Genomic DNA, 27,091 nt, shown 5'->3' on the forward strand with positions numbered 1-27,091 from the left:
TAAGTTAGATACCAAACGTGCAAATTACCCCAAACGATAAGGACCATTCGTGTAATTTACTCTAATTTAAACTTAATTACCACTTGACTTTGCAGACTTTGAAGACCTCAGAATGCAAACATTTCTCTGTTACAGCTAAAAGATTATCAACAATCCAAGTATAACTATTCGTAGTTTCTGGAGGCTTTATCATGGACAAGCATCTCTCTTTTGTTGTGTACATTGGATCTGTGGAAACTTCAACTCCAAAAACACATGAATCATTGGTGGATAGGTACCCTTTGCTAATATCCTTCAAAAATGCACCAATGGTATTAGTTTCGCAAAACCCCATTTATTCTAATTGTCATCAAACCTTGCTCTCTTTCCATGGAGATCTATATAAATAAAATACATAATTAACAAAAAGTCTTTTATCTTGTATCTTGTATACATGCCTCAAAATAAAAATCATTTAAATAGTGAAAAGAAATTGTTACCTTGAAAGGTCATGTAGTTGTGATGTATATGATCGTAAACAAAAAATTTGACATCAACATGCAGCTCCCTCCCATTTGAGGGACTTCCGATGTCGCATAATATCAAATATAAAGAAATATGATTGGCTCCGTTTCCCTCATCATTTCCATTTGGATACAAATCCACTCTCCTAAAAGTTGTAAGTTCATGAAAAAAAGCAAGATATACGAGAGTATAAGAAGACCTATCTCCAAACTTATTCTATTTTTCATGTAAAAAACAGTTTAATAATATAGTACATTGTAATAAGACCTATCTCTCAAAGGATGTTTGGCAAAAAAAAAAGAAAAAACTTATTACTTATTAACTTATTGGCTTATAAGCTAATAAGTTAGAGAAAATTAATTTATGAAAAAATGATTTATTAACGGTTTGTCATGGCTATAAATTATTTTTATCCAATTTAATTTATATCGGTATGAAACAACTAATAAGCTAATAAGCTTTTTTACCAAACAACTATTAACTCTATTTTATATTTAGTGTAGAAAACAGTATAATAATGATTAATCTCGATTATCATTCTATTGTTTATTTAGAGAAAAATATTCCAAAATATTTTTTCTAACTCATTTAGATTTTCATAAATAACCTTACATTTACTAGTTTTTTACAATTTATCTATATGAAGTTTTATTAAATAAGATATTATCATGTTATAAGATATTAAAAGTACTAAAATATTAAATATATTTGAAAAAGTTATCACATTTTAAATATATAGAAATAGAAACTAAATATATACAAAGTAAAAGTTGAAAGGCTAAATATTTCAATTGAAACTTACACCTTATTTTTAATGTAAAATGCATGCCAACTCAACTCTCAAGTCAATTTGAAGCCCCCACAAAATAAAATAAAATAAGGTATTTTCTGCATCTAAATGTGACAACTTAATGCAAACACTTTTTTATTTCAAAAATAACATAAGTAAATACACAAAAATGGGCCCTGAAAATTTTGAGGCCCCGCCCTTTGATAGGGCCATGGTAAAATGTACATACTATTTAAAATTTAAAGTAATACTATTTTATAAATCATACGATATCCAAATTTGAAGTATTTCTATTTATAATGTAAAAAATAAAGTTGGATTCAAAATTATTAACTTTATTAAAAAAATAAAGTTACTCTTTACTCTATAAATAGAGTTGAGAGATGCCCTAAACAACATTCCATTTGTATAAGAAAGTGAAAGAAATTATACCATTTATGACAGCTGGCTTCAAAAACGTCAGATTCAACTTTGAAAGTTCCAGCTTCAGAAAGAATAGAGAAGGACTCGATCTTTAACAGATAGTGGGCTGGTTCCTTTTTTGTGATTGATAAAAACATATCTTCAGGACAAAATATACCTACAATCGATTAGATACTTCTGATTAATTAACCTACTGGATCGGATTTTAAACATTGGTTATCAAAAACTTAAGAACCATAAATGTTGATTATTGTGTGATAACTTTACGACAAATGTAAACTTAAACCCTCAAACATGAAATCAACAAACCCTTGCATAAAAAATTGCATATAGTAAAATTAACGTCTTCATACACTTATACACACTAACATTAAGTCAATGTTAGTAATGACTAATGACTAAAAGCAATCATCGGCATAAAGTAAAGCAGTATATGAGAGACATGCAACCAAAAATTAATCCTTCTAATCACTTGTACACCATGCATTACATGTACACGCTGTAGTCAACATTAGATTTGAATATTCAACGAAAAGAATGTAAAGAAACAAGGATCTTAATGAAGTTTTATAAGTAAAATCATAAAATGTAAGAAGTAACAAAGCACATAAGAACATCCACAATGGGGGTTTAATGGAATAGTTGAATGAGGTGGCATGTCTATTTGTCATTCAATGGATGCCACCTTGGCATTCAATGAATTTAAAGTTCAAAGCCATTGAACTCTTCAATGGGAAAAAGGAAACTCTTTAAATCTTTAAATAAATATAACAAATTAGTTTTGTAGACTTTTATATATATATATATATATATATATATATATATATATATATATATATATATATATAATTTTAATGTATTGAATATATATACGTAATATGATTTTAAAATTCCAAGTCTTAGAAAAAAAATGAGTCTGCGTAAAAGTAAGCAAAAAAAGGATAATTAATCATATTAACAAAACGGGCCACATGATTTTTATTTATTTAAAACCCTACGAACATACAATAAAAAGAAAAAAAAAACAATCATATAATATTATAAAAAGATAACAAAAAAAAATAGATTATTGTTTCCAATTTAACTCATTCTAGAAATATAATACTAATATATTATACGACTCAAACTTGATAAAACTAGATATTAATTTTGATCGTTGTCTTGTAAAAAACATTCCCAAATATGTTCCATTAAATCGTGTCGCAGTGCGTGATGCACTTCACTGTCACGTAGTTCAGCGTTTCTTAAAATTTGATATTGAATTTCTTGGGCTGGTCCTCGATGTACACGTATTGGAGGATCAACATCATCCGACCAATTACTAATCGCGTTTCCTTCGTCCTCTACGATCATATTATGTAATATAATGCATGCATACATTATATCTCTTATATTCTTGAGTTGCCAAGATCTTGCTGGTCCTCGTACAATTGTCCAACGAGATTGAAGAACACCAAAAGCTCTTTCGACATCATTTCTTGCACCCTCTTGGACTTCTTTGAATTTTGTCCTCTTTGGGTCAACTGGATGTGGAAAACTTTTAACTATAGTAGCCCATTCGGGATATATACCATCTGCGAGATAATATCATTTATTATATGTAATGTCATTCACTATGAATATGCATTCTGGAGCATACCCTTGTAATATGTCATTGAATAACGGTGATTGATTGAGTACATTAATATCATTACACTACTAGAAAAAAAGGGTGTTTTCCTACGGATAATAGCTACGGAAAATTTCCGTAGCTAATTAGCTACGGAATGGCTACGGATTAGCTACAGAATGGGACGCCCTAATTTAGTAACGGAATAGCTACGGAATAGCTACGGAATAGCTACGGACGCAATTTCGTAGCTATTCCGTAGCTAATTAGCTACGGAATAGCTACGGAATCACTACGGATGCAACTCCGTAGCCATTATGTAGCTAATTAGCTTCGGAATAGCTACAGAATAGTTACGGATGATAACTCGTAGCTATTCCGTAGCTAATTAGCTACAAAATGGCTACGGAATAGCTACGGATATAATATTAAACCATTAAATGAATAAAGGATCTCGAAGGTGCAAACGACTGTATCAACACTATTAATGACTATAAGTTGTTGAAAATAAAGATAATCGTGTATAATAGAGGTGGGAAAAAAACGAAGAGAAAAAAACAATGTTTAATGCTTGAAAAATCAAAAATAACAAAAATCCGTAGCAACTCCGTAGCTAATTAGCTACGGATTAGCTACGGATTTTTTTTTATTTTCTATTTTTCGGGCACCAAATGTCGTTTTTTTCGCTTCGTTTTTTTTACACCTCTACTATACATGATTATCTATACTTTCACCAACTTATAGATATTAATATCATTCATAAAGTCGTGTGCACCTTCAGGATCAAGTATTCGTTTCACAGTTTTAACAATGTAATTCCTATACTTTTCACCAAATTGAGATGAATTTATTTTTGTATATGTATATTTACATACATGAAAGAGTTGTGGCATATGTGTACGTGTATGTGTGTGTATACGTGTTTGTGCGTATTTATATGTGAATGTAGATCATAAGCGTGTTAAACCATTAAACGAGTAATGGATCTCGTATGTTCAAACGACTTTATGAATGATATTAATAGCTATAAGTTGGTGAAAATATAGATAATCATGTATAATAGAGGTGTGAAGAAAACGAAGCGGAAAAAACGACGTTTGGTGCCCGAAAAACTGAAAATAAAAATAATCCGTAGCTATTCCGTAGCTAATTAGCTACGGACTAGCTACGGAATAAAATAAAAATAATCCGTAGCTATTCCGTAGCTAATTAGCTACGGACTAGCTACGGAATTCTAACGGAAAGGACATTCCGTAGCTATTCCGTAGCTAATTAGCTACGGAATAGCTACGGATTATTTTTATTTTCAGTTTTTCGGGCACCAAACGTCGTTTTTTCCGCTTCGTTTTTTTCACACCTCTATTATACATGATTATCTCTATTTTCACCAACTTTTAGCTATTAATATCATTCATAAAGTCTTGCGCACCTTCGGGATCAAGTACTCGTTTAATGGTTTAACAATATAATGACTATATTTTTCACCAACTTGTGATGGATTTATGTTTGTATACATGAATGAGTTATGGTATATATGTATATGTATATGTGTATGTATACGTTTTTGTGAGTATTTATATGTGAATGTAGATGATAAGCATTAGAGTTTTAAACCATTAAACGTGTAATGGATCTCGTATGTGCACACGACTTTATGAATGATATTAATAGCTAAAAGTTTGTGAAAATAGAGATAATCATTTATAATAGAGGTGTGAGAAAAACGAAGCGGAAAAAATGACTTTCGGTGCCCGAAAAATTGAAAATAAGAATTATCCGTAGCTAATCCGTAGCTAATTAGCTACGGACTAGCTACGGAATTCTAACGGAAAGCACATTCCGTAGCTATTCCGTAGCTAATTAGCTACGGATTAGCTACAAATAATTCTTATTTTCAGTTTTTCGGGCACCGAAAGTCGTTTTTTCCGCTTCGTTTTTTTCACACCTCTATTATACATGATTATCTCCATTTTCACCAACTTATAGCTATTAATATCATTCATAAAGTCGTTTGCACCTCGGGATCAAGTACTTGTTGCACAATTTAACAATATAATGACTATATTTTTCACAAAGTCGTGATTGGTTTATGTTTGTATACATGAATAATTTGTGGTATATATGTATGTGTATATGTCTATGTATACGTGTTTGTGAGTATTTATATATGAACGTAGATGATAATCATTATAGTTTTAAACCATTAAACGAGTAATGGATCCCATTTGTGCACTCGACTTTTGGTGCCTGAAATAATAATAATAATAATAATAATAATAATAATAATAATAATAATAATAATAATAATAGTAATAATAATAATAATAATAATAATAATAATAATAGAAATATTAATAATAATAATAATAATAATAAAAATAATAGAAATAATAATAATAATAATAATAATAATAGAAATAACAATAATAATAATAATAATAATAATAATAGAAATAACAATAATAATAATAATAATAATAATAATAGAAATAACAATAATAATAATAATAATAATAATAATAATAATAGAAATAACAATAATAATAATAATAATAATAATAATAATAGAAATAGAAATAATAATAATAATAATAATAATAATAATAATAATAATAATAAGATGTTTAAATAGAATAGTCAAGCATGTTGGCATGGATGTGGCATGCCCGGCTGGTTGGTAAGTTTGTGTCATTGTAAGTAGGCAACCCGAGTTCGATTCCCACCCACGCTTTTTTTTTTTCTGCTGGCCGTAGCTAATGCGTAGCTAAACCGTTGCTAAAACTGGTCCGTAGCAAATCCGTAGCAAATTCCGAAGCTGGGCCGTAGCAAATCGGTAGCTATTTTTTTAATTAAAATCCATTATATTTCCTTGTTGTGTTGAATACCCCACGACTTTTAACCCCTTCAGCGAATTAACAATACAGAAAGAAAAGAAAGAAACTGAAGACTTCTCCCTCTCGTTCGTGGACAATCGCCGGCAACTTCTTCCCGTTCGTCGAGCGCTGCCGTCGCCGACCTTCTTCTCCGGCGCACATTCCCTTCTCTCTCTCGGCCTTTTGCTCGATTCTTCCCTAAAAAGGTAAAACCCTAGTTTTTTTTTTTTTTTTGAAATTACTTGATGTATACAATTTAGATGCTTTATTCATTGATAATGCTAATATGTTTTGTTGAATGTGATGTCGAATTTAAGGATTTAGATTTAATTTGGTTGAATATTTGGTTAATTTCATAGCTTGGTTGAATATTTGGTTAATTTCAATTTGTTAAAAATGTTAATTTTGTTGAAATGTGATATATATAAAATGTTGTGAACTTTAATTTGTTAAAAATGTTAATTTTGTTGAAATGTGATATATAAAAAATGTTGTGAACTTTAATTTGTTAAAAATGTTAATTTTGTTGAAATGTTAGGCTAATTTTATAAATTTGTTAAAAATGCTAGATTAAATGGGATGTTATATATGTATCATTAGTTATATATGTGTATTATGTTAATAATTTTTTATGGGCTTTTTATGTATCATTAGTTATATATATTAGATTAAATGAGATGTTACACTATTACTTCATGTTTAGTTTAAAGTTTTAACATTTTTTATATCTAAATGTAGTTTTAGATCGAAATGTTGTCTAATAGAGAATGGATGTACACAAAGAGACTCGATAATCGTCGTTTGTTTAATCCACAATGGCCACATTATGTTAATTTGTTTTTGGATTTTGCTTATGTGAACGCAACAAACATCCAACATATCATTAGGGAAGGGGTGGAAGTTTTTGAAATTAGATGTCCGTGTGCGAAATGCAAAAATATTTATTACCTTCCGAGAGAATTAGTTTTTAGCCATCTTGTTAACCGAGGCTTCATGAATGGTTATACACAATGGTATTTACATGGAGAAAAATATCCAACACTAGAGATAGGTCAATGTTCAAACCCAATTTCACCTCAACACATGGGTCCAAGTTCGAATATTGAAACAGTTCAATACATTAATAACGATTTTAGTGATTATCATAGATACGAGGAGATGGTTATCGATAGCATGCACCAACCTGAGGCTTCGTATTATCAACAAACACCACAACACCCAAATCTTGAAGCCCAAAATTTTTATAAAGTTTTGAAACAAGCAAGTGAGCCTTTATGGGACGGGTGTACAAAAACTTCCACACTCTCTGCCACCACTAGATTATTGGATTGGAAATCCCAATCTAATGTTTCAGACACGTCATTTGATACACTTCTTTCAATTGTTAAAGAAATTCTACCAACTGGCGAGAAGCTTCCTAATAGCTTCTACGAGACCAAGAAAATGTTGAAGCCACTAAAATTGCCTTCAGAACAGATTCATGTATGTATAAACCATTGCATGCTATTCAGGGGCCAGTTTGCTGATTTGGATCATTGTGTAGTATGTGGAGAAAATAGATACAAAGCCAAAGGGAGAAAGGTTCCTAATTTGGTCATGACTTACATGCCGATTGGACCGAGACTCCAAAGGCTCTTCTATTCAAGGAAGACGGCCAAATATTTAACTTGGCATGCAGATCATTTAGTAGATCCAGAAAAGATGATACATCCCAGTGAAGGTGAAGCATGGAATCATTTTGACAGAAAATTTCCTGATTTTGCAAATGAGAAGCGCAACATACGTCTCGGGTTGTGCACTGATGGGTTTAGTCCTAATAATTCAAACACGACTCCCTATTCGTGTTGGCCAGTGTTTCTCACTGTTTACAACCTACCCCCTTGGTTGGCTTTTAAACATCAATACATACAACTTCCATTGATTATTCCTGGGAAGAAGAGTCCCGGACAGAATTTGGATGTTTTTTTACAACCTTTGGTGGACGAGTTGAAGATGTTGTTCACAGATGGCATTGAAACTTATGACGCTCATCGAAAGACCAATTTTCAGATGAAGGTTGTACTTCTGTGGACAGTTAGTGACTTCCCTGCTTATGCAATGTTGTCCGGATGGAGCACTCATGGTAATTTAGCCTGTCCATATTGCATGCACCAAACAGAATCATTTCGACTTTCCAACGGACAAAAATCGTGTTGGTTTGACTGTCATAGAAAACATCTACCCGAAAGACACGTATTCCGAAATGATACAGTTAATTTCTTAAAAGGCAAGAAAGTGAAGGGTCATGAAGTGCCTGTTCCATACCCAACCGGAGAATATATTTGGGAGAAAATCCAACATTTTCCTACTGTATACAACGGTACTCCCTATGGTCCAAATTATATAAAACCAAAAGGTTTTGGTATTACACATAACTGGGTAAAGAAGAGCATCTTTTGGGAGCTTCCATATTGGCGTCACCTGTTGATCCGACACAACCTCGATTTGATGCATGTTGAGAAGAATTTTTTTGAAAATATGTTTCATATTTCGATGGGTACCCCAAAGTCCAAAGACAATATGAAGGCAAGAGAGGATATTGAGATGCTATGTGACCGACCTATACTAAACCCCATTAGGGACAACAATAGGAAGCCTAGGAAGAACCCTGGAAAGTACACATTGACAAAGGAACAAGTTAAAAAAGTATGTGATTGGTTGAAAGAACTAAAATTTCCTGACGGATATGCATCAAATATAGGTAATTGTGTAAACACCAAAGATTACAGTTTTTATGGTTTCAAAAGCCATGATTGTCATGTGTTTATGCAACGGTTGCTTCCCCTAGCTATAAGAGGTTTTGTTCCAACAAAGATATATGAGGCCGTATCAGAGATATCCATGTACTTTCGAGTATTGTGCTCGAAAACGTTGCATCTTCAGGACTTGTTCGATATGAAACGTTGTATTATTCAGACCATGTGCAAGTTGGAGCAAATATACCCTCCTAGCTTCTTTGATTCCATGGAACACCTGGTCATACATTTAGCTGATGAAGCTATTGTTGGTGGTCCGGTACATTACAGATGGATGTACCAATACGAGAGGTAATTTCCCTATTTTAATACTATATATAGTATTTTTAAAGTTATTTCTGGTATTCCTAACACATCGTCCATACATTATAATATAGGAAACTGGGCATAATTAAAAGAAGAATCAGGAACAAAGCACGAGTTGAGGGTTCAATAGTCAATGAACATCTAGTGAATGAACTCGCTACCTATTGTTCGTTATATTTTGACCCGACGATTGAGACACGCCATAATCGAGAAGCACGGAATTTTGCACCACAAAGTCACAGGTTTTCGAGTGGTGGAGCTCCACTTAGCATCTTTGTCGTCCCATCAAGAAGATTATATGAAAAAAGTGGAAAACGAAAACCCTTAAGTGATAAAGTCCTTCACAAGGCGCACACTTACATATTACTTAATTGTAAAGAAGTTAACCCTTACATCATCGAGTTTGATGAAATGGTCATAAGAACGAATCCAAATGAATCAGTTTCTGATTTAAGAGATAAATACTTTGCTGAATGGTTTGAGGACAGAGTAAGTAGAACCAGTTCAATCGTATTGATTATTATTAATGCATCGTTAACCAACACAATGTGTGTATGTTTTCAATGTAGATAATGTATAAGACACCCGATGGAAGTGCTAGACACTTAGAAGTTATAGCTACGAAACCATCGAGACATGCTTATTTTCATAATGGGTATTTTGTAAATGGTTATAAGTTCCACACTCAACAATACGGCGAGGGTCGTGCGACAAAAAACTTTGGAGTATGTGTTAGAGGGGAGACGTATAATGCCGAACAAGAGTCAGACTACTACGGCATATTGCAAGAGATCTTAGAGATTGAGTATTATAGCAGCGGACCGTCGACTGTTGTACTGTTTAATTGTATTTGGTTTGATAACAAAGACGGTGTAATAGTCAACAAAAACAAGTTGGTTGATGTCAAACCCAAATCTCGACTTCAAACTGACGATCCTTTTTGTTTGGCATCACAAGCTGAACAAGTATTTTATACACCATACCCTTCAATGACAAATGAGACGAAAGATAAGTAGGCGGTTATCAAAACAAAACCAAGAGGGGTATTTGAAGTCACCGAAGCTGAAATGGAAGCAGATGAAGTCTTTCAGGTTAAAGAACGGTTTGAGTCACCCCTTACTGTAACTCGTGTGGAACCACTGTGCCTAGCCTCAACTATAAATACATATGAGCAAATATCTGATGAAGAGAATGAGAGAATTGAGGAGGAAGACGAAGAAGTGGAAGATTTTGAAGACGGAGGTGATGAAAACGAGTTTTATTATTCAGAAGAAGAATTTGAGGACGAAGATGATGGGGACGAATGTTAGGAGCATTGTGTTTTGTTGATGTTAGGAGCATTGTCTTTTGTTGATGTTAGGAGCATTGTATTTTCTTGATGTTAGGAGCATTGTCATTTTGAAGACTGTTGTACTGTTTAAACGTTGTTTTGTTAATGATTTTGATTTGGATATCTGGTTGTTTTAAACATTTGTTTTGTCATGACTTATCAATCTTATATTATCTATCTGACCATTCTTGTTCTATTAAATGCAGCATGTCAGGTAATCGACGCAAGGATAAAGGCCACAGTACCAACACTTCTTCTAGCAGTGTGGGGCATAGGAGGGGGGAGGGTTATCCCCTAATTCTACCAACGAGCCACGTTATAGGACATCACTCATACCGATTGATATGCCGATAGTGACAGGAGTCGCAGGCTCCAACAGTCAGGGTGCCATCAATGAACAAACCGACATGGCTGATCCTTTAGCAGATTTGGCTGGGATTCTTCGCCATCAGGCTCGAGGGCTGGGTCATATGTCCCAACTCATACAGACAGATTATAGGCCCTAGCTCCAACAGACGAATTATAGGCCCTAATCCCCACAAACGGGTTATACGCCTCAGTTTCCAAATACAGGTGCTGAGTTGCCGACCCCACAAACGGTTTTGAGGCCGGGTGGTCGTGATGGATTTGAGGAGTACTATTTTGAGGGTGCAGATGCACAGACAACCTTTCGGTCGCCACAGACCCCGCACACGCCACGGCCACCGAACACGCCACCGACGCCGCATGGCTCCACCTCTAGAGGTGTTACGGGCGGCCACGACTCAAATGCGAGTGATTTTCAGGAGTCTTCGTTGCCCCTCATCAGCCGAAAAGGGAAAAAGTTAGTGTTTTCATATTTTAAAACTTTAATTTTTGATGTTAAAATTCTACTTATATAATTCTTTTCAATGTAGGTTTGGGTCTAGGAAAATCCACAGCACGTGTATTAGTCTCTATTGGGAGAATATGGATCATCCGTGGCCCCGATTTAGTGATATTCCCAATGAGGCCCTTTTGTAGATGTTTTCGCGTTTCAAGGCAATATATTAAATATAAATTATTGTATCTTATACTCATTTGTTTTTACTTTGTATTTTTAGATTTACTTTTTATTTTTTTACAGACCATGTACAGGTGGAATTCACTAGAAAATAGTAACATATTTGATGCCTTCAAGTGTGTCCTCAAGGATAGATACAGGGATCGGATGAAGCGTATCAGGATTAAATCTGGGGAAATGGCACGAAATGATGGGAAACCCGTCCCCCTAGGTCATTGTACCTACTACGAAGGGATGCATGACTATCGCCCTGGGCGCGTACCAGAGAATGTGTGGCGACGTTTGTGTGATGTAATGGATATGATACTTTATTATCTATTTTGTTGAATTTTAATCTCCTATTGTATTAGTATCCTTATATTTTTTTTCTTTTCACAACATTGGTCGACAGATAAGTGGAGAAAGAATTCAAAAATTGCTCAGCAGAACCGCAAAGTCGCAGATGCCAATGGGTCGACAGCTAGGCACACCGCGGGTAGTATAGGATTTGACGAGCACCGTAACAACTTAGTAAGTATCATAATTATAAATTTTATTATCTTATTTTTTTTTTAACACCAACTACATCAACTATACTTTGTATTTTATGTAGGAAAAGATGATGGGTAAACCACCCACACAATTTGATGTTTTCATGAAGACGCATGGCACAGCTGAGGCGAAAAAAAGATATTTTGCGGGAGATCATGAAAATCTCGAATATTGCTCACTAACTGCCAAAGAAGCACAAGTAACTTATCTTTTATCATTTATGTATATTGATTGTCTTAGTATTTTTATACATGACAATGGTACTGTTTTGGTAATTTGTAGGAGATGTATCTAGAGGAGATGGTCAGAAAACACGGAGAAGACTCTTCAAACCATAAAGATGATGCGAGGGTATGGGAGGAAATTCAACTTAGGAGAACAGGAAAGAAGAAGGGTGATATCTATGGCATAGGAGCATCAGATATACATTTTGTGATTACTGGGACACCGTCTTCCCAATCCACCCAATCCACCCAATCCACCCAATCGGATAGTACACAACAAGAGGTATGTTGTTATGGTTTAAACGTTAATTAGTATGTTGATAATATTGATATAATAAACTAAAGTACATTGCTAATATTGTTTAACTATTGCATTGTGTTGCCATTTTTTTAGGTTGATAGGTTGCGTGCACAAGTTTCTACCATGGAACAACAACAACAACAAATGAAAGAACAAATGGAAATGGTTATGAGGATGATGAATATGTCTGGAAATCAACCCCGTGCTCCCCCCGATAATCCACCTGAGGACAATTGATAAGTATTTTGGAACAATTTAGTTTGTAAACATTTGATATTGTTTGTTTTGTTAAGTAGTGCTTACTTTTGTAAGATATTTTGGATAATGGATTGGAATGTGTCAAACTTGGTATTACGGACGTTTTTTTGGTGTATTTTATATGGTATTTGGGACAAATGTGAATTGAATGTGGTATTTGACAAAAAAATGGAAATTTTTAAATTAATTTTTTTTAAAAAATAAAACGAAGTTAGCTACGGAATAGCTACGGATTTCCGTAGCTATTTACATTCGTAGCTATTCCGTAGCTGTTTTGTTCCGTAGCTATTCCGTAGCTATTAGGTTCCGTAGCTATTCCGTAGCTATTTGGATCCGTAGCTATTCCGTAGCTATTTACGTCCGTAGCTATTCCGTAGCTATCTAGTGCTGTAACTAATCCGTAGAAAATCCGTAGCTATTTAATTTCGTAGCTATTCCGTAGCTATAGTAGCTACGGAATATTCCGTAGCTATTCCGTAGCGATTCTGTAGCTAATCCGTAGCTATAATTTAGCCACGGGCCATTATGCTACAGCCAATTTTCCGTAGCAATTCCGTAGCTATCCGCTTATAGCTACGGAATAGCTACGGATTGTGCCGTAGCTATTGCACCAATTTTCTAGTAGTGTTACTAGATCCTGCTACCCCAAAATATGCATGCCATATCCAAAGGTCTTGTGATGCAACTGCTTCTAGCATAATTGTTGGACACCCTTGATCACCCTGAGTATATTGACCTTGCCATGCAACAGGACAATTTTTCCAAGGCCAATGTATGTAATCAATACTTCCTAACATGCCAGGAAATCCATGTTTTTCCAAATGTTTTTGCAATAAATTTTGGATATCATTTTCATTAGGCTTTCTCATGTAATGGTTTGAATAAACCTCAATTAAACATCTACAAAAAAAATTTAGACATTGGATTGATGTTGTTTCACCAATTCGTATGTATTCATCAAAAAGATCAGCCGTTGTGCCATATGCTAACTGGCGTATGGCAGTTGTGCATTTTTGTAAAGGGGAAAGACCTTTTTTTTTTTACCTAAAGCATCAAATTTTTGTTGAAAAAAAAAACAAAATGATTAGAGATACCATCAACTATTCGAAGAAATAACTCCTTCCTCATCCGGAATCTTCGTCGAAAAATATTAGGCGGATAAATAGGATGCTCATCGAAATAGTCGTTCCAAATACGATCATGTGCTAATTCACGATCTCTTTTAATATATGTCCGACTTCTTTTAGGACGTCTAGAACTTTCTGCATCATCTTGTTCTGCTTCTAAGCGTTTAAGCTCATGATACAATTAAATTGTTGAATTATCTGTCAATTGTTTCATTATAAAATCATAACTATAATCGGATGAAGATGATGACATTTAATGCAAAATGTATCAACAAAGATATAATTTTGAAGGTGTGTGGTGGATTTATATTCTTATATACAATATGAGGATCATAATTGATTCAAATGGAAGTAGGTAGGATAATATTTTATTTAATAGAAAATATTTTGGTGATATTTAACAAATAGAAAATATACGAAAATATAAGGATGATAATCATGATATATATTATTTATGTATACAAATCATTATATATGTAAAAATAATTTATTTATCATCCACTAAAATTTGATTCAAAATATAATATATTTCGTTGAAAATACTATAAGATTTGATTCATACGAAACATAATATATGGATGAAAATATTCTTAAACTTAAAATATATTTTTTATTTCAAAATATAAAAGTATATATTTGAATGAATACCAATTTGATGAAATATGATACATCCAATATTGTTGATTCTCTTCCATATCTTAAGTCTATGTTAGCAAGAAGTAATCCAAATTATTATATTAATAAAATATAAATTAGTAGTGGTAATTGAATTTATAATTAATTGTCATCCAAATTACTTGAAACTTTTATTCAAAATCCTTGAAATTTCATGCAGAATATTTGGAGAATATTGAACATCTTATACCAAATATCATCACTTTATGCAAAGTGCTCATATATTGATGTGCCGATACCATTTTTCCTATAAAAACCTCTACTGTGATCATTTTCATTACCTGATTTCCTCACTCATACCCTTCATACTTAAATCATGAATTCTTATTATTACACAAACCTATTGAATTCTATTGATCTCGAAAATCCAAACAATCCTCCATACCCACATTCTTCATCTCCAATTTCTCCAAACCCAAATTATCCATGCACAAATCCTTCTCAAAATCAATATCCAAACCCCCCTCAAAATATGGAACCTACTCCAGAAGTTAGTCCCACCAACAAACGATCCAAGTCTAAAAAAAACCTATTGGAGTAGGGAAGAAGAAATGTTGCTTGCAAAAGCTTGGTTACGTATATCAGAAGATAGCATCAAGGGCACAACACAACGCGACAAGGAGTTTTGGCAACGTATCAACACATACTACCAAAGTTCCAACACAACAGGCACTATAAGAGCTCAAACAAATCTTAAAACTCATTGGCATTACATGAACCCACTAGCTGTTGCATTCAATCAAATTTATTTAGTGTTGAAAGGTCAACACCTAAGCGGATGGTCCGATGAAGATTTAAAAAGGGAGATTTTGAGCATTATAGTGCAAGATATTCTACAGATTTCAGGCACGATCACATTTGGAATTTGGTCAAAAATGAACCCAAATGGAAAGTCGCGGGCACTACATCTGAGGCATCTAGATCTTCATCTAGTGCACAATCTGTTATCAACTTGGATGATAACGAAGATACATCTCACCCAATTGGTACGAAGGCAGCCAAAAAAACTATAAAAGGTAAAGCATCCAAGTCTACCTCGTCATCAAGTAGTCGACTTGATGAAATACTTGAAAAACATGTGCATGATAACAAAACAAAACTATGAATGCTATCAGAAATCATTGGATTAAAAAAAAACGATTTAAAACAAGAAAAGATTAAAGTTAAACAAGAAAAAATCAAACATGACGAGATGTCAATCTTCTTTTTGGACCCGAGTACCATGTTAGAGGAAGGACGAGATATTTGGAGGAACCGTTGTGAGGAGATCAAAATAAAATACAATATTTTGTAGTTATTGTATTTTTTAGGTATTTTAATCTTAGTTAATGTCTTTTAGTTATTTTATTTCTTTTTTCTTTTAATGAATGCATTTTTCATTTTTTTTTATTTTTATTAATGTATGTTTAGCTATTAAATAAATAAATGTTTTTTTAGCTATTAAATAAATAAATACCTTTTTAATATGTTCTATTAAACTTATAGAGTTTAATGCATTGTGGGATAAAAATGAATAGAGTTATATGGAATAGTGAATGATGATGTGACACTCCATTGAACTCTATAGAGTTCAATGCATTGTGGATGCCCTAAACATAAAGATGAACACAATGCATGCCTTGGCAAGCAACAGTGGCCAATAGAGATTCTTCCGGAAGGGGATTTGGGGCCTTGGGGACTACAAGATGACTCTATATAATATTATTTTCCCCAATCGTCTTCCGTCTATATCAATCCTATGGATATTATTGTTTTTGTTTAGAAAATAGTATTTAATATTATAAAAATAAGAAAAGGAGAAAATTATAAACAATTTTTTCCAACCATCCCTTAGAGCATTGGTGTGGGCAACTGAAAGTAACACCAAATTGGTGTCACCTCATCCATAACACCACCATAACACCAAAGGGGAAATGGTGTTCCACATGTTATATCATGTAAAGAGGTAGAGAGATAAAATAGAGAAAATTATTTGATTGGTTGATGAAGGAGATAGCCAATCATCTTTCTTGTTGTATCTTGTCCTCGTTACAACGAGATCCGACATAACAAGCTTCAACGTGTTCCTCGCGTCATGACGCTGTTTTCGTGTGCCAACTCAGCCAATTCGTTTCTCGTTGTGACCCACACCGTATACTCTTAATAAAAAAAGTCACGCCCTTATTTTTTGTTGTTAAACCACGCCTTTTTTATTATTATTTTTTTTTCTTTCTTTGTTTTTTTTAAAAGAGGCAAGTACATTATTTTTCTATTTTTTTTTATAAACTAGATTTAATATACTTCATTTATTAAACCGTTTAAATTTAAAATATGATATATTGTATTTTAAATCTAATATATTTATATTTAAATAATAAAGTTAGATATGTTATCTTTTAAAAATCATTTCATTTTATTATATCTTAATTATAAAATCAGAATATATTTATTTAATTTTAATCTATACATTACTATTTAAAATATAGATTTAAATTATTATTATTATCGTTTTAATTTCAATAGGTCATTTTGTATATTCAATTAAACATATATCATTATTATTATTATCATTATAATTTTAAGGTCTAAACCAAACATGAAAACAAAACGAATCGAAAAACCGAATTAGACAATTAATTAAAAAATATATTTTATATTTTATATATTAAATAAAAATGTTAAATAATAAATATATAAAATAAAAGATATTTTAGCCTTTTTAGCAACTTGGTTTTAAAGTGAACTAGGTGTGAGACCCATGTATTACATGAGTTTATTTAAAAAAAATTAAATATAAAATTTTAACAATTTGAAAACTTTAAATTTATAAGAAAAATAAGAAATTTTTTGAATTATTAAAATTAATGAGATTTTAATGCATTAGATACATTACATATATAAACCATTTTCTAATAAATACCTTACATATATATTACCTTATATATTAAATGTGGATTTTAATTTAATAAAATCAAAAATACAATAAAATGACAAGTGGAAAATAGAAAAATTTAAAATTTCTAGAAAATGCCATGTGTCCAAATGAATGAGAAAAGGACATATGGCAAAGTCATTTTCATTTATTAGGTAGATTGGAATCTCGTTTCTTGGGGTCTAAAAGGATTTTAATTCGGTTTTGGTTTTATTTTCGATTTTAACAAAAGAAAATTTCAAACCAAGGAAACCGACAAACTCATAAACCGAACTGATTCCTTCACTTGGGTTTGAGAGTTAGGTGCTGCTTGTTGTTTCTAAAAAAACCACTTATGACAATTTATTGTTGCGTCGCGCATCACACGCGCAACACTTGACATTTCGCAGCTGTTTGTTTTTCAGAAGACTTCTGACTTAAAAACTGTTGCATGTGTGTTGTGTGGCGCAACACTTGACCATCTGTTTCAAACCTCTTCACACCTTATTTTAACTTATTGCAGCAGTCTGCATAGGTTAAAAAACAAACAAATTATTTATTACATGTTGCGGCCGTTTTGTCCCCCTCTTCTGCTACAGAGGGTTGCAGTGGTAGTGCGCAAACTTCAGGTTTCGCTTTGAAAAAACAAACGACACCTTAATCTCTTCAAAAATAATGTCTTCGGAAATGTGTAAAGTCCTAATATTTTATAGGACTACAAATATATTTAAAACCGTACCCTTTAACCATTAATCATAATAAAAATCATTTTTAAAAGAAAATGGTCATGACATCATTCATTAAAAAATTTAAAAGATAATATAAAAGTTCACTAAAATGTTTCGTAAGCCAGAATGCGAAAATAATAATCCCACATTACATATTCAAAAGTTCATAACTATAATATAAAACTAAAAATCCATGAGAGTGTGAATGTCGTTACAGTCGTGCAAGGTTCTTTACTTTATCACCCTATAGGTTTAGGGTCCTGGATAAAATTAATAAATAACTGGTAAGCAAAAGTTTAATGAGGATACACATTACTTATCTATTATATTAATCATATACCTCCACATAATATATACATTCATATAAGCACAAAACATATAAGTTCCTAACATATATTTGTAACACCCGTTTTCCAAAATGGATGAGTTGGTAGCCTAAAGGAGTCAAAGGTATGATTTTTGAGGAAAACCATATGTCACGACGTAGTGCATGGTATGCCACTACGTGGCATGACATCCGGGGAACGTGTGTTTCATTGGATACCACGACGTCATGGCGGTAGCAGCGTAAGCCTATAATTTTTAGAGTTTCTCTCATATTTAAGCATCTTAATTCATGGATTAGGTTTTTTCCATCAGTCCCTATCTCTTCATTACTAAACCTAGGCTCCACGCATGATTGAGAGCTTGTTCTTAGATTTTGGTGAAGCTTAAGGAAGAAGGAACTTTTTATTGGTGCAAGGAAGCAAAGAGCTAGCTTGGATCCATCACTGATCGCCCTCTTTTGATTTATGAGTTATTGAAGGTATAAAATTCATACCTTGACCTTTGTTCTTCTTATTTCAAGTTTGAATTCATTTTGGTTGATTTTTTTCCCTTCCATGGATGTGCTTGGAGTTTGAGGAACTATTGAGCTTGTTGTGGCTCTCAAACTGTCATTAGGTTTCTGAGAATGAGAAAGGAGCCATGTTTGGGACAATCTTGTGTTCATGAAAAAGTTTTGGACATCATAAGAACTTAATGGACTTAGAGTTTTAGATCTTACCTTGGAGTGAGGTCCTGGTGGATAAAGATGGAAACTTTATCCATTAAGTCGATAAGAAGGATTAGATCTAAAGTTTTGAGCCATAACCTGTAAGGACTTGTGACAACTCGAAATTTCTTTTGCACGGACCATTTAAAAATAAATCAATTCGGATTTATTTCTGTTCTCGTTAGTATTATTTTGGGCCTAACTGAATATTCTAAGCTCAGTACAATTAAGGTTTGGGTCCAGGAACGAGTTTTTCCAAGTCATATCGTAGGATTCAGGCCGAACACCCCTTCGAGAGGAGTGTACGGCCGCAAACTCAAGTTTACGGCCGTACACCCCCACCCCACCCCCTTGGCCGAAAACTCACCCCTATATAAGGGATGAGTGGTCTTCATTCCACACTTTACACGCTCCAAAGGCTTTCTCTCTCTACTCTCTCTCTACCTTCATCGAAAATTCTTCAAGATCTTCAAGATGTAAGTGTTTTCCCACCTTGATTGTTGCTACATTCCTTATTCTAGTGATGAATCCATGTTTCATCTCATGAATTTCATCTTCTTTCTAGATTTTATCTCTCACCAAGAACACATACTAGTTCTTGGTGGCTAAAAACCACATTTCAAGCTTCCTAATCGTAAGTAACTACTCCCTGTACTTGATATCTACTAGAAAACCTTGATTATCACCTAGAAATCGGCCTAAAATGCATGAACACAGAGGGTTTACGGCCGTAAACCATGTGTACGGCCGTACACCCTTCATTGGCCGAGAACTCCAGTTTTGGTCAATTGTTGGTCTTAAACCCTTCCTTAAGCCATGTATGGGACTTAGAACACTTCCAAGAGGATAGAAAGGACCTAGAAGTGCCACACATCACATTTTTCCTCGAGTGTTTACGACTGTAAACTCATGGACCGTAAACCCTGTTGGGCCGCAAACTCCTGACCGTACACTCCTTTTACGGCCGCAAACTCCCCATTTTTCAAATCACATGCGATTCTAACACTTAGTTTCAAGTGTTTCCTAGACCATATGGTGATTTCCTTCCGTAACTAATAAGTGTTATACCCTCACTTCATACATGTATATGCTACTACATGTTAAATAAGATCCGTTTGTGCCCGAGGTTTCTTTTGGCACTTAGCATTCCTACCGACTTACCTGCGAATCCCACGTTAAACTATGAGTTCATACCCCTACGTTTTTTCTAAGTTTTTCATGTTTTTCAGGGGGGAATACAAGCAAAAGTACAAGGAAACTTGTGCACAAAATATATTATTTTGCTTAAGATAATTATATTTCATAATGCTTTTAACATGGAAAACAGTTTTACCAAATGATTAACAAATCAACTCGTAGAAACAATTTCCAAAACTAGAGTAATGAGCTTATGAATCATGTAGAAAAATGTATCTTTTTATAAAGGATTCATATTAATCAGAAAAAGGGTTTTCTATACTATTACTTGTAGATTTGCTAGTCTAAGTTGGAGACGCATCCTTGGTAACACTCCCACCGTATTCGAGAGTGTAGGACCACCTCTTGTAACCAGAATATCTTGGAGGGAGAGCGTGACTGTTGTGTATAGATCTATACGGGACTGACTATCCCACACCTGAACTGCTAGCTACAGTTAGGCAAACATGTCTGGGGTGACAAAAGTCATAAAGGATACTGGCCCCGTTACGTGCCATATCAAGTTAATGTATGGTTATAAAACTCACAACCTAGATAGCAGAGATTTAATTTTGTAATTATGAATCAAGCGAACTAACCTCAAAGTAATAACCGATTTGATTATTGGAGGGTATTGATAGCACCTTCAAGATTTAGTTCAATACGTTTTCTTTTACCAGTTTCATTTATATAATAAGGCTAACTTACCTCCCTGGGAGTAACCAGAGTTTTTAAAAAGAAAACTACGTTTATCAATATAAGTATGGTGGATACTTGTACACCTCGGCTCAGAACGAATAACCAACCATCAACTTTTAGGGAAAATATAGGATTTTCCCAGGATAACTCGGTTTTTCAAACTCACTTTTCATAAGAAATATAGATTTTCTTGAAGAATACTTTTCAAAACGATCAAAGAAACATTTTTCCACCAAAACTATATGCTTATGAACTCACCAGCTTTATGCTGATATTCTTTCAAAACTGCTTGTATTCTCAGGGAATTAGTAGACAGGTACTTCCAGATCTTTTGGTGAAGTCGGCGCGTAGAGTCACGTCTTTCTATTTTTCTTTTGCTAAGAAATAAAACTTTGTACTAAGACAATGTAAATCTTTTTCATATATGTATTCAATGTTTGGTTGTGTTTATTGATATGGGCATATTTATTTATAAAATTCATGCATTATCTTAATACTTTATGTTGTTTTTATCTCATTTAATGAACAAAAGGTTCTTAATTAGCTTAAATATTTCATTTTCAGAAATAAAGACATGCTCAGAAGGAAAAGGAAGCGGAATTGACGATTGAAAGCTTGGATCTTGAATTTTGAAGAAAGAAGGATATTGGTGGACAGCTTGACCCCTCGTTATTGTTTTGGCCATATCTCATTAATCGTAACTTCGATTGACGAGATTTAAAATGTTATGAAAACTAGACACAATTTCGGACGACTTTCATGTTTTGAGAAAATGTTGATTCCAAGAGAACTAGACGAGTTGGGCCTCAAATCGACGAGTTGGTTAGAATGTTCCAGATTCGAAGATGCCTTGCCGTACACGCTGTATACGCGGATTATCAAAAAAAACTCGACGATTTTGTGGTGAAAACTCGTCGAGTTGGCCCTGTTTTCAGAATTTATATATAGAAACACTTCTCATTCGAACCCTAACTTTTTATGGAGGCTAGCTGCAATTATTGAAGACCAGAAGGGTTCTTGAAGCTTCAGTTTTCGAGATTGCAACATAAGAGACAATTTAGAAGAGAATCAAAGGCAAATAAACATTCTTCTTTTCTTAATCTTTGTTTTGAACCATGTTTGAATCATCAGATTTTGATTTTAGGTTATTACTTGCTGTAGATATGAGCTAAAAGCTTTTTACTTTTGTTTGGATGAGATAATCTTATGAACATGGTTTGATTGAGTGGTTGGATTAATATTGATTTGGTTATTCATCTTGTTAAGCTTATTAAAGATCCTTATGTATTGATGATAAATGTTTCCAGTTAACAAATAAGTGATTGAGTTGCATGAATATCTTCTTGATTACTTGATTCTTATGGTTTTGTTAAAACAAGATTGTAAGCCTAGGAATAGTGAATATGAAACTAGGGTTAACTAGGAAAAATGTAAATCAATGTGTAAGCATGTGTGATGAACAACCATACATGAATTGATTGAATTGAACAAATTTGATTAATTATTATTATAAGTCTTACTTGATACGAACTGAACACTAGGAAAGTTGTTAATTTAATCACTTGATCACTTTTAAACTAACTTGTCTACTAAAGGATTGATAATAATGAACATGAACCCAATCACATTAGGAATCGGTGACCATTGACATATTAATTCATTGCACTTACCACGAAATCAACCATAGGAATAAGTAAATCGAATCTGAACAGAAGTCTCTTTTATCATTGAATCTAGTTGTCCTTTCTTGTTCTTTTTAGTTGTTAGTTGTCTTTGTTTGAGTGTTAATTGATTGTTTAAGTTTCTAGTCTTGCAAAATAAGTGATCGTGGATTTGTAGATATAAAGGGATTTGATTGTGCAAATTACAGCCGTAAATTTAGGAAAAATTTGAATTTGAAGATATAACTGGAAACATGAATCTTGTATAAAGGGTATATGGGTAAAAACACATTAGGCTGAAAACGAACTCGAAGAAGCATTTAGAAAAAGAGAGTCTTACATTGAAAATTTTAGGCGAGAAAATATTCTAAGAGTGTATTGAGAAGATGCCACGTGGAAAAATTCTACTTATTTATTAGATTAGGGGATATATATATATATATATATATATATATATATATATATATATATATATATATATATGTGTGTGTGTGTGTGTGTGTGCATTTTTTATATAAATATTTTCTTTAATATGCTGAAAAGTTATACAATTTATGACAAGATTTTGATTTTTTATTTTTGTTGATTTTTTTCACATTTAAAATTACTTCAAGATTGCAAGCAAATGTTACATTATGTATATAACTAACCGACACTGTCAATTTTTCTCAAATAGTAGCGTATAAAAATGCATTTTATGAAAATACAAACACAATAACTAGATAGTTGTCCATAAATTCAAAGATCCTTTAAAATCGGAGCCCAATGTGACTACACCACTCGCACAGCCTCAGGGCCGCCACAACTCCGGTTATACATGAAAACAAGTTTAAAATATGTGTAAAAGGGTGTTTTGTAACATTTGTTGAAACATGAGGGGTGTCAATGAAAGGCCTTAAAACAAGCGGCAAAAGCATGTTATTAAAAATCAAAATGCCAACCCAGACTCACATGCGACATACTTAACCATCAACCTGATATAAACCATGGTTAACAGTCATGTCCTGTATCTGCCGTCCGTTATCTAACCATGGTTGGCCTCCAACTCACCCATATCTCCAGCTATAAATACCGACACCCTAGGTTTTCGAAACGCATCAATTTGCATCTGAAGGCGTCTTGATAAACGCCTTTTGATCCTGAGTGTTTTTCGCAATCAAATCAAATCAACATTTTTCAATTTTAATCTTCTCAAGTCAATTCATCAGCGACCATGAGGGAGTGCATCTCGATTCACATCGGTCAGGCCGGTATTCAGGTCGGAAATGCATGTTGGGAACTTTACTGCCTCGAGCATGGCATTCAGGTTTGTCTCGATCTCTCTGTTCCTTTGTATATGCAATGCAAGGCATCGAATTTGCGGAATTTCTCAAGATTTGGTCGCTCGCATTGATTTTATTTGTAGATCTGATTTTTTTGCATTGGATCTGTGATTCCGATTGTCATTTTCATTAATTTGGTGTTTTTTCATTAGATCTGGCGCCAATCTCGAATCATATGCCAATTGAATATATTTTTATAATATCAGACATTGTTAATTCAAATCTGCATGTTTTTGAGACTAGAAACTTACGGATCTGCATGTTTTATGTTTCGAAAGTGCTTATTTATACTCCCATGTTGAACAAATTGCTGAATTTCTGATTCTTTTGGGTTTCTAGTCGATCTTTTAGCAAGTTTGTCTTTTGTCTTAGATCTAAGATAATTTACTGTGCCATTGGCTATGATTATTTGTCGTCTGCGAAGTTTTTGTTATGTCTTCATCAGATCTTTCATTTTCTGATGAAAAAGGTCAATTACTCTTGTCTAATGTCTGATCGGCATCTAATGTTCTGATCTCCTTTGCAGCCTGATGGTCAGATGCCCAGTGACAAGACAGTCGGAGGAGGCGACGACGCATTCAACACCTTCTTCAGCGAAACCGGTGCCGGAAAGCACGTCCCCCGCGCCGTCTTCGTCGATCTAGAGCCAACCGTCATCGACGAAGTCAGAACCGGAACCTACCGTCAGCTATTCCACCCCGAACAACTCATCAGCGGCAAAGAAGACGCCGCCAACAATTTCGCCCGTGGTCATTACACAAGTAAGAACACATTTTCACTTCACCAAATTCAATCCTTTTTCTTCTATTTCTATCCCTCTAAACTACTTTCATTTCTTCAGTCGGAAAAGAAATCGTCGACCTCTGTCTCGACCGCATCCGAAAGCTCGCCGACAACTGCACCGGTCTCCAAGGCTTCCTCGTCTTCAACGCCGTCGGAGGTGGTACCGGCTCCGGTCTCGGCTCCCTCCTCCTCGAACGTCTCTCCGTTGACTACGGAAAAAAGTCAAAACTCGGATTCACCGTCTACCCATCTCCACAAGTCTCAACATCGGTAGTCGAACCCTACAACAGCGTCTTATCCACCCACTCTCTCCTCGAACACACCGACGTCGCCATTCTCCTCGACAACGAAGCCATCTACGACATCTGCCGCCGCTCCTTAGACATCGAACGCCCCACCTACACCAACCTCAACCGCCTCGTCTCCCAAGTCATCTCTTCCCTCACCGCCTCCCTCCGCTTCGACGGTGCTCTGAACGTCGACGTCACTGAATTCCAAACAAATCTCGTCCCATATCCACGTATCCACTTCATGCTTTCTTCTTACGCACCTGTGATTTCAGCTGAAAAAGCTTACCATGAGCAACTCTCAGTCGCGGAAATCACCAACAGTGCTTTCGAGCCTTCTTCCATGATGGCGAAATGCGACCCCAGACATGGGAAATACATGGCGTGTTGTTTGATGTACAGAGGTGACGTGGTTCCCAAGGATGTGAATGCTGCTGTCGCTACTATCAAAACGAAGAGAACGATTCAGTTTGTGGATTGGTGTCCTACTGGATTCAAATGTGGGATTAATTACCAGCCACCGACTGTGGTTCCCGGAGGTGATTTAGCGAAGGTGCAGAGGGCTGTTTGTATGATTAGTAATTCGACTTCAGTTGCTGAAGTGTTTTCGAGGATTGACCATAAGTTTGACTTGATGTATGCGAAGAGGGCGTTTGTGCATTGGTATGTGGGTGAGGGGATGGAGGAAGGGGAGTTTAGTGAGGCGAGAGAGGATTTGGCTGCGCTTGAGAAGGATTATGAAGAGGTTGGTGCTGAAGGTGCTGAAGATGAAGGTGATGAAGGTGAGGAGTATTGAGAGACAAGTTGAATGGTTTGGTTGTTTGTTTGTGTTTTGTTTTATGAGTTTTTATCTGGAATTGGTTTGTGATGTGATATGTTTTGTGTTTGTGACTATGTGACAAGTAATACTAGTATACTACTACTACTACTGTTTGTTTTCTAGTCTTTTAAATTTGTTGAGTAATATTTTGTGGTGGTTTGATAGAGGGGATGATGATAAATGTGTGAAGCTTGAAATATTGGTTGAGGCCTTAATGAATTCCTTTCATAATCTATCTTTGGAAGATATATTCATCTTCCTTTCTCTACCTTTCTTCATTCTAAAGTTTTGAGTGGTAGAGTCAAATCTGATTTATAGGTTTAAATTCATGAATTATTATAGTTTTGGATTGATAATTTGCTTCTAAATATGAATATTCAAACAACAATTCCATTCATAGTTGTGAGATTTGGGTTTTGGTGAAGTTTAGGGTATTTCTAACCATATACCATCTTAAATCCAAATTTAATGACTGGTTTTTAAATTGATTGAGTTTTGATGTTTGTACCATGTTTTAGAACATCAAGGCATCACCATCCAGACTCATGGAATGGTTGATTCCATATTCAATGATGGAATGTGAGATTCACAACCCTAACTTATGTTGAGTTGCACTTATGCATTAGAGAGTTGCTTTATTTCATTGTTGAAGTTTTAGATTTAAATCTAGGTTGTAGATGGAGTTTTAAAATTTAAGAAAAGGAAGAGAAAAGAAAAATAACGGAAAGGGAAGAGACATAATTAATTAAGTTGGAAGGAAATGATACATTTTTAGGGGAGGAAAGGGTAAACTCCACCTAATTTTGTCCTCTAATTCCCTTCTCCCGATCATCCTGAATTCCGGCGAATACATTTTGAGGGGATGAATGGGAAAGTGTTCCTTCCTAATCCCTTAATTTCCTCT

General features: G+C 34.1%; 1 protein-coding gene and 1 pseudogene across 2 annotated transcripts; one reads left to right on the forward strand and one right to left on the reverse strand.

Moving 5' to 3' along the window:
• Nucleotides 1-339: 339 nt before the first annotated feature.
• LOC145076471 (protein ANTAGONIST OF LIKE HETEROCHROMATIN PROTEIN 1-like) lies at nt 340-14,114 on the reverse strand (annotated as a pseudogene).
• Nucleotides 14,115-24,058: 9,944 nt separating this feature from the next.
• LOC145072967 (tubulin alpha chain) lies at nt 24,059-26,292 on the forward strand. 2 transcript variants are annotated; one of them, XM_079019487.1, is made up of 4 exons: nt 24,059-24,281; nt 24,824-25,058; nt 25,139-25,970; nt 26,053-26,292. In XM_079019487.1, exons 1-4 carry the CDS (start codon nt 24,189-24,191, stop codon nt 26,264-26,266), a joined length of 1,374 nt encoding a protein of 457 aa, XP_078875613.1. In that variant the 5' UTR covers nt 24,059-24,188; the 3' UTR covers nt 26,267-26,292. The 2 variants fall into 2 exon arrangements, with proteins under 2 accessions (XP_078875613.1, XP_078875612.1); XM_079019486.1 differs by having other exon boundaries at nt 24,060-24,281; nt 25,139-26,292.
• The last annotated feature ends 799 nt before the right edge of the window (nt 26,293-27,091 follow it).

The sequence above is a fragment of the Lactuca serriola genome, chromosome 9 (genome assembly GCF_051521515.1).
Source record: "Lactuca serriola cultivar US96UC23 chromosome 9, Lser_US96UC23_V15, whole genome shotgun sequence".
NCBI lineage: Eukaryota > Viridiplantae > Streptophyta > Magnoliopsida > Asterales > Asteraceae > Lactuca > Lactuca serriola.

Bases quoted from the DNA above. Each gene is read 5' to 3' on its own strand.
- LOC145072967 (XM_079019487.1), top strand. From the start codon at position 24,189: ATGAGGGAGTGCATCTCGATTCACATCGGTCAGGCCGGTATTCAGGTC. The intron at 25,059-25,138 runs GTAAGAACACAT...TCATTTCTTCAG, and splicing joins CGCCCGTGGTCATTACACAA to TCGGAAAAGAAATCGTCGAC. The intron at 25,971-26,052 runs GTTTTCGAGGAT...GAGGGGATGGAG, and splicing joins TCGACTTCAGTTGCTGAAGT to GAAGGGGAGTTTAGTGAGGC.